A 14,596-nucleotide genomic window follows, 5' to 3' on the forward strand; every position below is an offset into this window, starting at 1 on the left:
TTATAATTCCTAGGCACAGCCAGTGCCTAGGAATGGACACAACAACCCTACAAAAAGCAACAACTTCCAACTGGAATTGTTGTCTGTGTGAATAATTATTGCACCAAAAGTATGAATGTACAAATGTGTGATCATTTAGAAAGAAATCTTAATTGGTCCATCTGATTCTCAATATGGGTGGAGTCAGATACGGAACACATGTGCATCAGTCATTGCCTGGATTTATTGATAATAATATTTGTATTGACCTTTTAATATCCATAGGCCTCCCTGCCTGCTGCCTGCCGCCTGCTGCCTGCTACTTGCTGCCTGCTGCCTGCCGCCTGCCGCCTGCTGCCTCTCTGCATGCTGCCTGCCGCGCTGCCTGCTGCTTGCCGCGCTGCCTGCTGCTTGCCTCGCTGCTTGCCTCGCTGCTTGCCTCGCTGCTTGCCTCGCTGCTTGCCTCGCTGCCGCCTGCCGCCTGCTGCCTGCTACCTGCTGCCTGCCGCCTGCCGCCTGCTGCCTGCTGCCTGCCGCCTGCTGCCTGCCGCCTGCTGCCTGCCGCCTGCTACCTGCTGCCTGCCGCCTGCTGCCTGCCGCCTTCCAGGACGCTCGTCCTGACCTGTGATTCCTCTCTGTAATAAACTCTATTATAACGGAAGAACAGTGTCCGCGGAGATTCCTTCATCCTCATTCTTCAACATCACAGCCGTTTAAAAGATACGACAGTACAAAATCAGTTCAGCTTTTATTTAGTAAAATATCAAAATTGGTAAAGTTAAGATATTTACTTTTTGTTTGGATGTGGTCACAAAATGTCCTGAACATATCAGTTGCTCAGATATAAATTGATTAATAAATACACTTCATGCACAACTGAGGTTTATTTTATCTTTAACTCACTAGTTGAAAGTCACATGTTTTATAGTTAAAGTGAATCTAATTAATTTAATCTAACGTCCTTATTTGCAAGTATACGATTCGTCCATATCTTATTCTGAAGACCGGATGTTCTGTCACGTGGATGTTTCCGCTAACTTTGTTAAAACCGGATATTGTGTTTCGTGGATCTTTCTGCTAACTTCGCAAAAACCCTCGCTCGCTCCTGATCTGGGTCGTTTGAACGTGTTTACCATGAATGTCAGTATATAGGCGCACAAAAATGTAAGTGCCGGCTGATTTGACCACCGAGATCCGAGTGTTCGCTGAGTTTACCGCAGTCATATACGACGGGGGGGCGTATCGGTCTTGTTTGACTCAACGGACTACCCGTAGTTCCATGTTATCAATGCGGAAGCTGCTATGAATGGTTAGAGCGCTAACTGGTATTAGTGTTTTTATTCGCAATTACAGCCACACGTATATAATAGAGACGCGTTTCATTTAATGCCGAGACCGTGGCTTTTGTAATACGTCGTTTGACAATGCGTCCATGTGGAATAGGATGTTATGGCTTTCTATCTCCTCCTATATATCCTATAAACTGAGGAGCAAGTGTCATGTCGTTTGCTAGCTAGCAAGTTATCTTACAAACACACTCGTTAAAAAAAACTAAAAAAGTGTCAACCGTCAACCAGCAAAATGAAAGTACGCTCGTCTGTGTTCGCCTCGTTCATTTTAATATGCGAAGTGATTGGCGTTGCCCTCTTCCTGCGGGGATTCTTCCCAGTGCCTCTAAAGTCCTCCTTCTCGTCCAAGAGCAAGCTGTCAGATCTGCCAGCGGAGCCGCAGACAGGTGAGCCCGCAGCCTTCACCTGTGCAAGACGCACCACGCGAGTATCTGTGAAGACTGGTCCAAAAAACCCACCACTACTCCCTCTAATTACAGGAAGCTCTCCCAACTCCTCCCGCCTCCCCGAGCCCCTCTTTAAGCGGGTGGTTATAATGCTCGTGGACGCGCTCCGGGACGACTTCGTGTTCGGAGCCAACGGCCGCAGGAACATGCCGTACACCAGGCACCTGGTGGAGAGGGGCTCCTCGCACAGCTACGTGGCCAAGGCGAGGCCCCCCACGGTCACCATGCCCAGGATCAAGGTACGACGTCCCCGAAGAAGGGGATGCAGCTTTATCTTCCCTGAGGAGGGATTGCTATATACTCTCTTCCCCCTTTGCAAGTATAAGATAACAATAAGGTGCAAATGCAAAAATATGTACAATATACAGGATGCCAAACTCGTCCTTCAAGTTTGTCCACTATGTATGATCCCATTTATGGCATGGGTCTATTAGAAATCCATTCGCTGGTGTATTTTGTCCCAATGTGTGTCTTTAAATCTGACTTTAATTCACAACTAAATAGATTTAATATGCTACACCGCCTCTACACAAGCTGTAGAACACTTTAACCTATGCCTATACCTTTCAAAGGTTGTTATATATATATATATAGTTTTAATTTTTTTTGTCCCATAAAAGGACCAAAGCCAACATCTTGTTAGTCTCCAGGTTCTTCCTGACTGGCCTATCACCTGTCTGTGGCTGTCAGCCTCACGCCTAGCTGTTCCTGAAGATGTACAGCTATAAAAACTGATCCAAAATACATTGTTTGTTTTTTCTAAAAAGGACAAGTAATTAACTAAAACAGATGTGACACCTGAAGCTGCAGTTTGTGGCGCTGGATGCGAGACAAACTCAATGTTATTGTTGAAGCTAATGCAAAGTTCTAATTGACCTAAATGACTTACTGAGAATGTTATGCCTTGATTAGGTAGTGACGGAGAGATGAAGAAAAACATGCAACGAAGCTCCCCGCAGTGGGACAAATCAACTTAATCAAACACAAAACTGACTGAACCAAAACTGAATCGTTTGAGTTGTTTGTTATGCAACAAATGCTTAACGTTTTTGTGCCTCCATCTTGTGAAATATGTGAATTTCTTTGATTTGTATCTTTATAAATGTAATATATTTGGGGGTTTTTGAACAAAAGAAGCAATTTCAGGTTTTCTCTTCGGGCTCTGGGAGAACGTGACTCGTAATGAGTAAGATGGCAAAAAAAGACCTCATCACCAATATTTCATCCAGCCCATCAAAAGGGCTTTAACAAAAATAAGTAATCCTTATTAATTAATCAGGCCGCATCATTGATTATCTTTTCCAAGAGAGACTCGAGGTGTGTCGGAGCAAAAACTGCCAGAAAAAAAGCCCCAGTATTCCTGTGAGCCTAGAATAATCGTGCAAAAGGACATTTTGAGACGAGCGCTAAGTTTCCAGCAGACAACTGCAAATATCACAATAAAAAGGTGAAAACATGGCGCGTTGTCACATTGAGAGTATTTTGGGAGCGGAGCCGGGAGGGTTCTGTCATATTAAAGCAGCTCGGTCTTGTTGTCCGCGTGGGTACCGGGCATCGCCGAGGCCTCTAACTCAAGTTGTCAGGTGAAGCAGAAACATTCTGCCCGAGTGTCAGAGGGCATTCAGGTTTTAGCTCTGGGGGAAGGAAACAGGGATGTTGCTGACAGCGTCAAGCTCCTTTAAAGATAGAAGAAGTTTGGAGACAAAAACTCAGCCCGGGAAGAAGCTTGCAGCTTCAGATACACAATGTGGACAGAGGGCCTCCTCAGTGGTGTCTATTTATTTTTTTCACAAAATGCTACCTTCTATGTCAAAATGTAAAAGTAAAAAATTAGGGAATGTTTTGTGTTTTTGCTGGTAAAAGTGGCAACGTAACACATTTTTCCTTATTAGGTGATGTATTCGATTGCTGGTTTTCTATTACAATATGTCCAAGAAACAAAGGCATTCAGTTTATGATCATATATGACAAAGGAAAGCATTGAATCCTCATTTTGAGCGTTGTAACCTGTGCATAGGTGGGATTTTGACTTGAAAATGTACGATAAACGTTGAATCCATCATAGTTGATATTAACTATCTGTAGATTGAGTGGTCGAGTAATAGACGACACTACATCCTACTAATCTAAGTTGTTTTTACAAAAAAAAAAATGTTTTTACTAAAACAACTTTGGGTGGAAGCGTCAGCTGTTTTGCATTGAGAGGTCGACGTGAGGACACCAGTCAGCCGTAAGAAGCATGAACATGATGCCGCGCTTTATGGAACGGAGTTAAGTTCTGTGTCGAGGAGGAGCTGAAAGTCGGTTGCCATGACGTGGAGGAGGGATGACTCGCGGGGAGACGGCTGTCCCGCCACGATCCGAAGGGTTTAGAGGAGTGATGACGGAGGGGAAGGGGCCTTCAGGCGGCTTGGAGAAACAAGTCCTGGGTGGGAACCTTCCTCAAAAGATTTGTCAACGGTAAAAGAGCATGTCGCGGGAAATCGATGAAAGAGGGAAGCTCAAAATATGATCTCTCTGATTTAGAAGGGAAGCCATGAAGGCTTTATGTTGTAGCTGAGGTGTGTATATATATATATATATATATATATATATATATATATATAGTGGTGAGGAAGGATTGAAAATGGCACTTTATCAGCTGTCCAGAAGCGTGTACGTTTGATTTGCAGGCTCGCTGAGCATACAGGTACATCTGTAAACCTTGCTCTTTATTCCTCTCTAGAGACACAGCACTGTGTGTTTTTAGCCTAAAGTAGTGCTTCATATTCTTCTTTGTGTGTGTGTGTGTGTGTGTGTGTGTGTGTGTGTGTGTGTGTGTGTGTGTGTGTGTGTGTGTTCATCTCTCGATGAACTTCTTCAAAATAACATGCTGGAGGTTTGCATATCAATTTTTTAAGTGAAGACATGTTTCTGAGAACACAGACGAGAGTCCGCTGTAAATCCCAAGATCTCCTCTGATAGTTACACTTTTGAAGTGATTGTATAAGTCGCGTCATCCACAGAGCGCTTTTTTTTACAACATCAGAGGTGTCGAGTTCAACTGTCCCATCTCAGCTTTCAGATCTGGTGACACGCCAGTAGGTGGCAGTAGAGGCCAGCTGCCATTCACTGGCCACCATCACTGCATTGCACCCAATTAACTGGTACGACGCAGCCGACTAACCTGAATCCTAATCTATTCACGCACACATTGGTCCTCACACTCAACCGTAAGCGCTAAGTGGACCTCTTCTCGTCCTCCGACCTCTCAAAGCACTTGAACACTACATGTCGTCATTCACCCATTCGCACCCTAATGGGTTCTACCGTGCAGGGTGCCACCTGCCCATCAGGACTCTAATCATTCATACCTATTCATACACACCACTGGGCTTAAGCCACAAGGACACATCAACATGGAGCTCAGCTGAGCCGCAGATCGAACCTCCGGTTGAAGTTGCCCTGTATGTAACAAAGTTACTAGCTTCATGCTCATTATGCAGATCATTTTATTTTGAAGTCGGGGACACAGTATTCGTGTCTTGTTCGTGTGGCGTTTCTTATTTGTATTCTTTTAAATAAGGGCCAGGCAGTTGTGTTACCAGGATCTCTTCCCAGAGGTCTTCCCTCTACATGTAAGGCTTCCTGTTGCTCTTTCTAACCGTGACGGGAAGACAGCAGGAGTGGGTTTTCTTCTCCCCGCCCTGCACTCGCATGTGGCCGGTCGAGCCGCGCTCCCAGACTGACTCGGCACTCAGCAGCAATGAAAGGCCAGTATCGGCCTGGATGCAGAATTGGTCCACTTGTCCTTGTGCATTATCTGGTAGCACCTCCTTGAAAAGGTGGTCTTTTAGTTTAAGTATTTCATTCAGTAGTCGAGACAGGAAATTAAAAGTAATCCAAAAAATCTTTTGCCAGCCCTTTTACACCTTTTCATGTCTGCATTCCTCGCTGGTATTTGGCATTTAAGCAGAGGCACATCCTGGGGGCCAGTAATTAGGGTGTTGATGACTCGTTTGGGCCTCTTCTCAATGTTTTCTCAGAGCTCAATTTCAAGATTTGGCCTTCTTTAAACTGTGAACTCTTTGTCTCCAGCCCATCCTTTTCTTGACATAATAATTCCCTCTGTGTGCCCCCTGAGTTTATTATAGCAACCAGCAAAGTGTTCTCCCAGTTTGGCAAAAAAAAAAGCCCACTGGTTTAATTGGTCAGACCATTTCTATTAATAGACGAGGGAGCTCAATGTAACTGAACCGACTGCTTTTGAAGCAGAACTCTCCGTCTCTTCCTTGAAACAAGCATCTGCATTATCTAATAATATGCATTTTATTTATAAAGCACATATACATAAAATGCATAAAACTAGGAAAGAAAGGAAGGAAGGAAGGAATCGTCCGTGACATTGGCATAAAGTATGTTTATTAGTTTGTCGTTAAGTAGGAGGACCTTTACTCCGATACATCCGGCCGCGCAGCTGACCTGAGTCAGCTTTCTCTTCCCATTTGTGGCCGCATGAGCAGTGTGTTGGTGGTGTGGGACGCAGTTTTGGTTATGGATCAAAGCGGTGACCAATCAGATTGATTGATGTATTTTGCTTTTAGAGATCCTTGATGAATACGTATATCACCCTCTCTCTCTCTCTCTCTCTAGGCTCTCACCACTGGCAGCATCCCAGGCTTCATTGATGTGGTGATGAACCTGAATTCTCCGGCGCTGCTGGAGGACAACCTGGTTTGGCAGGCCAAAACAGCCGGGAAGAGGATGGTCTTCTACGGAGACGACACCTGGGTTCGCCTCTTCCCCAAGCACTTCATGGAGCACGATGGCACCACCTCCTTCTTTGTGTCCGACTACACCGAGGTGCGTAAATATGAGTTGGTCAGTTAGTAAGTTCTTCGGCTGATGTCGCTGAAAGGGTTAAAGCACCTGAACGGAAATCTATAATTATGAAGAAAGCTTTTCAAACCGTACCATAACGGCAATACAAACAGTAAAGGCCGTGCGTGATGTATTATTGATGAATTAAGCGGTGGTTAATGTATACATTGTGTGTACGAGGCAACTTGATCTGCATTAAAGAGATGAAGGCAGCTGAGCAACCGGGGAGGCGAGATCACACACAAAGCTATTTGCGCCGTATGCCATAGCTACAAATGTGGCGTAATATTTGCCTCATGATGATCAGATAATCATCAGACTCCATCTCAGCTCTGGGTTAAGCTGCTCTCAGCTCTCTCTGTTTGCTCAAGGGGGGGAGCGACTCTGAATAACACCAACCAACTTAATTGGTTATCGGTCGAAATCCTGCAGATCGGTAAGTGTGTATCTTTTTATGCACGGTGTGTAGGTGGACAACAATGTGACCCGTCACCTGGATAGCACCCTCAAGAGGGACGACTGGGACATTTTGATCCTGCACTACCTGGGCCTGGACCACATCGGTCACATCAGCGGACCTCACAGCTCCCTCATCCAGCCCAAACTGCTGGAGATGGACGACATCCTGAAGAAGATTCACAGTGCCCTCATTTCAAAGGTGCGTTCTTGTATAATCTCTGTTTCTACGTCACGTTGCATCTTCTGTTGTTTTAGGGTCTCGGAACCTTTTTTTAATCGTTAAGGTTTGTTGCAGAGTTTGTTTTGTAAAAGTGTGAGGGAGGTTTTAAAGGTGCACTGGTCAATAATTTGATATGGACAATGGGTCAAATTTCTTCTATTGATGTGAAAGGGGCGTGATGAGGATTCACCGTTCGCCTCCTTGTTTTGGTTTTCCCTCACTGACCTCGTCTTCAGAGGCAGGCTGCGGTTTCCACTAAAGACACTGGAGTCAACCCACTGTCCACTTTAGTAGCTGAAGAGCCGCCCGCCGCCCTCAGGAGGAGGGGACCAAAGCGGAGCTAACAGCAGAGTGAATGTCGGCCTTGCATCTGTCAGGTGGCCAGAAGCACAATTATTTGGTTGTCAGAAAAAAAAAACGGTGTTACTATTTTGGTTATTGTATAATTGTTTCATTTACTTTTAAGCACAAGTGCCAAACGTGTATCAGTTGCAGAGTCTCAGCAGTGAGAGTTTGCAGCCTTTAGATGTCTCGAGGGTTACTTGAGCCCGCCAGGAACAACTGTATTCAGCTCTCTCCCTTTCCAACAATAAGGACAGACGATGGGGACCCTCGGGCTTAAGAAATAACCCAGGATATGATTATGGTTTCTCTTGAACACTGTAATTAATTTAATAGGCTCAATGTTTTAGGTTAATCTTAAATTATATAACTCATCAAACCCAACAGTCAGGAATGATCAGCCTCACGGGACTGAATGGAAATGATGATAAATGATTAAAAAGTGTTTCCTCTCTCCAGCTCTTTCTGACTTTAATTGTATCCATAATAAAAGTTATTGAGGGAAATAACAGATCAAGAAAAGACAAATCTTTCTCATAAATGAAGAAAGTTGTTTGTGGTTTGTTATTCAGACCGACAATACACATTTATTTTAACCAGATGGTGAAGCAGGAAACAAATCAAATATATAACTTTAGTTTAATCTGTGATCCGTTTTCACTCTGGTGTTAAACTCCAGCGATCTGTCCAATCAGCTAGCGCCCAATCAAATCACTGAACACTGAGTTGAACCACTTCCTGGAAGGCTGCTCCCGTGCGTCCTCGCTCATGGCTCCTCAGAGATCCCTCCTCGCTCCTCAGAGCAGAATAAGAGCTTCGAGACGGACGTCAATATGGCGGCTCAGAACAACTTCCGGTTCAAGCGAGGAGCGAGGAAATGACAATTAAGACTTAGGATGTACCCAATGTCATTTTTACCCAGGTGACCCAGAAGTTTATAAGTTGCTTGGAACACTGTATATTTATTTATAAACACTAATTTATATTCATAATGGTCACCTACAGACATTTATTTTGAGAGAGAAATATATGAAATGGCAGATTCTTAAAAAATCCCAACACAAGTGGAATGCGTTATCACCAACTCAACTCGATGAAAAAAATATTACAACAAAAAAGCCAAACATTTTGATTTATTTTTGTCTATTTGTTTATTTTATATTTTTTAATTTCACATATTTATTTTTATCATATTGTATAAATTATAGATTATATTATAGTATATAAAATACATATTATATTATCTATATTATCAAATATTATATTATATTGTATTATCAAATATAGATTTGATCATATCTGATATCAAATATAGAGATTCAAGATTTGTATTTGCCATTTGTGTCTGGACCAACAGTCCACATTGGAACTCTTATGCAGGGCTCTTCGAGTCAACGTTTGAGAAATAACATAAGAAAGAAAAGAAAAATACAAAATATAAAAGAGAACACTATAAGAAGTGGCGGTGTATACAGAGGGGTGGTACTATGTACAAGGACAAGAGAGGTGCTAATATGTACAGTTTGGGGTAAAGTTCTAAATTAGACAGTTTTAAGTAATAAAATGGCACATAAGTGTAGTGAGGTAGTGTTGGGTTATTGAGCATATTTCAGTGGTTTTGTGTTGTGACTGTGGCTGTTGAAGAAGCGTTCTATGGGTGATGCTGTCCGCTCTGCTGTGTCTCAGGTTGTACGAGCATTGTTTGTGTCTGAGCAGAGAGTGAGCTGGGTGGATTTTATATATTATATATTATGTCAAATATAGATTTGAACATATATCATATCAAATAGATTGTATCATATTAAATTACACTATTACAGTTTTTTACCTTTTGTTTAAGAGTAGAGGAACTTGTTAGCCGGCAGAAAAAAAATTATAAATTCATACAATAGCATATAACATTTGTATTTATTTTTATTTATTTCATACATTTTTATTTCACATATAATATAATTGTATTATAACACCAACATGATTCAAATAGCCCGTGTGGTTTTAAAGAAACTCGTTTTAGTATGGGTATGCAGTTTTTCGCAACTTTCGCTAAAAAAGTGTCTCCGGCTTGAAAGGTGTTATATAAACTGAATATCTTGAGTTGTTTGAGTGTCGGTCGGACAAAAGAAGCAATTGGATGACCTCATCTTGGCCTTCAGGAACTTGTGATGGGCTTTCACACTATTTTCTGACATTTTCTTTGTGCGATGAATTCTCATGTCAGTATATATTTTTCAAACTGTTGTCATGAGCACGTTCACACTGACCGCAGCGGAAAAAACGGCCTAATTAGTTTGGGAACAAGATTTCAACCAATCCCGTCGTGTGGAACGGACGTATTGAAAACAAACACCATAGGGTACGACAACAGGGAGGCTCTGTAGTCCTTTTAGCCTCGACAAAGGAGACGCTCCTTTTGTTCTTACCTTTCACAATAAAAGCCCTGGACATTGTGCACTCAAATTCACTCAACTGGCTAAAAGGAAACTCAATAGAATAGCTCCCGGTAGCTTAGGCTGTACAACAATAGGCCTTTAGATGCAGCACTATGCATCAACTTAATAAAGCCATAATTAGTCAAATGCATGTGTAATCCTCAGCTTGTCGTGGAGTGCTGCCCCCAAGTGGACAAAGAAATGGTATATGCAGATTTAAAGTCACGTTCATTCAATTGACTGAAATGATGTATACACAATACACCCAGCAGATGTTTTCAAAAAAGGGTTTTGCTAAATGTAATATAATCAAAATGTCTGAAAGAAACACATGTCTATTACAGCCACTACTATTGTTTCCTTTGGAGGAATGCAATGTGAGTGTGACGGTTTTATAGAGAGGTAATTACAGAATCATGGCTGATGCTGGCTTCAGTTCATAAACACCTTCAGCTTTGACCCGTCTTATCATTTACCCGCCGTGCATGTGGAGGTACTGGCTTCTGCTATTTAAATTCAAGTTAATTCGACTGATTGCTGCGTAATCTAATTGTTGCTGGTTGCTTGCTCTATTAAAATCCATTCATCTCAACATTATCCTTACATTTCTTTCAGAAGCAATGTTATAATTTTTAAGGGTTGTGGATTTTATTATAGTAGCAGTCAATGTCCTTAAATAGTAAAAGAAAGAAATATGCAAATATGAAGTAATGACCAATAGTTTGTTTGTATTAATGTGACGCTATCAGGGTTTATTTTTAGCATGATGGGTGTTTGGATGATCATTTAATTACGCAGATAATTTGTACTGTTTCCAGCTAGCTGCTAATATATTATCTGTTGCAGCAACCGCAGAGATTTAATAAACTGTTAAGCTTTTCTGCTATCTTTAATTTTGTCGTTCATCAGCGTGCAGGTCTCGCGGCTTTGTTTTTTTCTCGTGTGTGTGTGTGTGGCTCTGGGTCTGGGTCTGGAGGAACAGAGTCCAAAAGACGCAGCAAGGGGCTACGTCTGGATGCAGCGTTTTCCCAAGTCTCCCCCCAAAATTGTTAATTCTCTCTTAAATCCTCCCTCTGCGAGCTCATGGACACATCTGTGTTTTTTTGGGGGGGGGGGGGGGGGGGGCAGCAGCGGCCGCCTCGCTTGTCCTCCCAGAGAGCTCTCTGTTTGAAAGTCTGGCTTCAGTCACTTCAGTGAGAGCTGTGCTGTTGTTCTCCTCCACAGCAGCACCGTGAACTAAATATAGACGCAACGCGGTGGGGGTAGGATACCTTCAGAAGCTTCTACACGACAACATAACTACAACTTAGTTTCCCCTCATCGGCGCGTGCTCTTTGCGCCGTCGACCGTCCTTCGGTCGTGAACGCGGTGGTCGGAGAAATGCAGCGTGCTCTTCACGCGGCTGGGCCTCAAAGGTTTCTGTCGCAGACTCGTTCAGCGAGTTCACGTCAGGAGCAGAGACGGCGCGCTCTACCTGCAGAGTGGGCGGACACCACGCTCTCCATTTCAAACGTGATTGCAAAGCAGGACCTCCCGGTCATAAAGACCCCCCATCAGGCCTTTGTGTTAATGGAGATCGCATGGCCTCAATCTTCTCCTCTGGATATGTTTTCAGATTTATTCTTTTTTGCTTCCTTTTTGAAGTGCAGAACTTCTTAAAGCCGACCTGCGGCGCAGCGTGTAATCCGAGCCACGTGTTTCTCAAGAGAGCTAAAGTAAATGTTGAATTGTGTACTTAAAAATGTGTTCCACACCTTTCTTAAATACTGACCTGTATAAATAAGAGCTGTTATTGAGCCGTAACTCCACAGCCTTCTATCCAGCAAATGCACAATTTCAAATATGTTCTCATGGTTATTTAACACTGTTGATAAGATAAAAGTCTTTATTAGTGCGATGCATTTTTCATGCAAATTCATTCTCCGTCTTTAGGTTGCCTTAGTCCAGTTTGCAATAATACTACTATTCAGATTATTCATCACTCATTCATTATTATTCATTGAACCTTTTCTTCTCACTATGTAACCCTGTGTTGCATAATGACAATACATGATTCAACCATTTCTCTGTTCATTTAATGACTTTTAGTTAACTAATTTGACTCTGCTGAGCAGTAACTGTGTTTACTGGTCATTCTATTCTTACTGATTTGTAGTACTCTTTGTGGACGTCATTCTTTTTACTCGAATCTCGAGCAGCATATTTTTTTGTTGAACTTTCCCCGTGGCAACAGCACCAAGTACCCACGTGGGGTAAAGCACCCGTGGTTGGTCATCACTGATATACCAGATGGAGTAGCATGATGTCAGAGCACAAAATGAAAATAAGCATTTAGCGTGTTCTTTTCTGGCCTGCTCGTAAAGATCATGTTATCTGACTCAGAGTGGTACCTTGTGTATTGGTTAAAAAAATAAAAGGTTCCTTATTAAGTCGCCTGGTGAACTGTGAACAGAGAGGAGACTCAGTGGTGTTTAGAACCAGACTTGAGGTGTTTTTGTTTATTTTTGTTGGCATTCCTTGTGTCTTTTATAACAAGCGCCCGAGAGGTAAAGTCTTTTGCTTCTTCTTTGCTGAGCGAGTAGCGAACACAACGGGTCAGCTGAGAGCACAATGGCTCCAAGCCGCAGTATTGGCTCAGTGTGTTCGTCATGTTTTAATGACACATTCGAACTGTCATAAAAAAAAAGGAAAAAGAGCATCGATTCACCAGCGCGGCCGCGGCTAAATAAACACTTGTGCTGACTTTGGCCTTTTCTGTTTGGATGAAGTCCTGCTCAATGAAACAAACCTTTTATCTAACTTGGCTTCCAAACACACAAAAAAAAGCCAAATTGATCTCGGCCTTTTCAGCAATCGTTGCGTTTTCTGTCTTTCAGGCTCTCTATTAATGCAGGAGGCCTGAAAGGAGGCAATTTGCCATCTTTAATAATGAATGAAGTCTTTGATTCGCTCTGTGCGGTACAACACCAGAGCAGATGAGTCTGTTGAGCGCTTTGTATAATGTGTGGTAAGATTTGGCTTTTGTTTTGTTAACATCTGCTGTCGTGCTTAGTTTGAAGCGGCCCCCACTGCCGTGACTCACTGACGCGTCCTTGTCGAAGTCATCGTCGGTAGAAGGCTCGCGTGACTCTAGTTGAAAGGGAATCGCTGAAGGAGGAACCGCTGAGGGAGGAATCAATGAGGGAGGAACCGCGTGCGATCAAAGCCGGTCATCACGCGCTTGTTTGCTGCCGATACTGAATTTAGTTTCAAGCCTGGGTGTGTGTGTGTGTGTGTGTGTGTGTGTGTGTGTGTGTGTGTGTGCACCAGGAAGTGTTTGTCGTGACTTCCGCCTCTGAAGTAATAATTGAACGTCTTCAATGTAATAACATCAAAGTGATCCTGGTGAAGCAGCCTACTGCCCCAGCAGCTGTCATTTAATGCCACCGCTCTGTTTGCCAAACTGCATGTATTATTTGTATTTTCTTCCTTCGGTTGCCACGTTTTGAATTATTCACCTCTCGACTCTGAGCTTTGAGGCAGTCGGAGTCCATTAACCTTGTGTGTTTGCGTCTCTCTCAGGAGGCGGAGGGATCCTTGCCCTACCTGCTGGTGCTGTGTGGAGACCACGGCATGTCGGAGACCGGCAGCCACGGCGGCTCCTCGGAGGCGGAGGTCAACACGCCGCTGGTGCTCATAAGCCCGGCCTTCAAAAGAAAAGGTAAATCCTCTGACCGTTGCTTGAAGAAGCCGAAGGCTGCGGATTTGTCATTAAATGGATTGGATTCTGTCTGGAGGGGGCCAGCGATGCCCACTGCAGCCACACCCTGTCGACACGCGTGTGGCCCTGACGCTTTTGGTTCAGGCCGTTGGAGTTAAGGCGGCGCCTTGTGAAATATGAATTAAACTGAGCGTGTAAACATGATTTCTTGGGGGGAATTGTTTTCTTTCATGCTCACACAAACGCTTCCCATTAATTTCAGAGCGAGTTCAAACAGAAAACTCCTGAGCTGAACTTTTGTTGTGGAGTGACGACGGCTGCTGAGTGTGAACGTGCGATCGCGATAATTGCTTCTCTCTCTCTCTCTCTCTCTCTCTCTCTCAGACAAGTCTATTTTTGATCCTCTGTCGCACATAGAGCTTTATTTGTATTTATTTATACATTTGTATTTATTTATAGATCATTCATGTTAATTAATCATTTACAGTTCACGTGAGTTATTGGTGGTTTTGCTCTCACTCCGTGCCTCCTGCAGTGCCGACAGCTTGAATCACCAGTCAAACGTTGTGCTTTCGACTTCTACCAATCACAGAAGGGGTGGGAAGTAAATGCCAAAATCTGTGTTCCCCTCTGTGAAATGCATCTAGACTGAACTCTGTGAGTCACTGATGAGGTGGGTTTGTGTGTTTCACTGACATAGAGATGAAGACAGACTGACGCAGTTTCTTTGTGATATTGAGTTAGGTTTATAGTGTCGCACCTCTCTGGAGCTGTGTGCACAAAGTGTTTTACACAAAAACAAGAAGGCAACT

At 43.3% G+C, this 14,596-nt stretch overlaps 1 protein-coding gene across 2 annotated transcripts in view; it reads left to right on the forward strand.

The window, feature by feature from the left end:
- The first annotated feature begins 1,022 nt into the window (after window positions 1–1,022).
- The window catches only part of pigg (phosphatidylinositol glycan anchor biosynthesis class G), a 55,038-nt gene continuing 41,464 nt past the window's right edge, over window positions 1,023–14,596 (forward strand). The window contains exons 1-6 of one of the 2 annotated variants that reach the window (XM_034543384.1): window positions 1,035–1,143; window positions 1,649–1,714; window positions 1,808–2,013; window positions 6,407–6,616; window positions 7,104–7,292; window positions 13,646–13,784. In XM_034543384.1, coding sequence (XP_034399275.1) covers window positions 1,864–2,013; window positions 6,407–6,616; window positions 7,104–7,292; window positions 13,646–13,784 — 688 coding nt within the window. In that variant the 5' untranslated portion in view covers window positions 1,035–1,143; window positions 1,649–1,714; window positions 1,808–1,863. Of the gene's footprint in view, window positions 1,715–1,807; window positions 2,014–6,406; window positions 6,617–7,103; window positions 7,293–13,645; window positions 13,785–14,596 lie in introns of both variants that reach the window. The other variant, XM_034543383.1, reaches the window with a different exon arrangement.

The sequence above is a fragment of the Cyclopterus lumpus genome, chromosome 10 (genome assembly GCF_009769545.1).
Source record: "Cyclopterus lumpus isolate fCycLum1 chromosome 10, fCycLum1.pri, whole genome shotgun sequence".
NCBI lineage: Eukaryota > Metazoa > Chordata > Actinopteri > Perciformes > Cyclopteridae > Cyclopterus > Cyclopterus lumpus.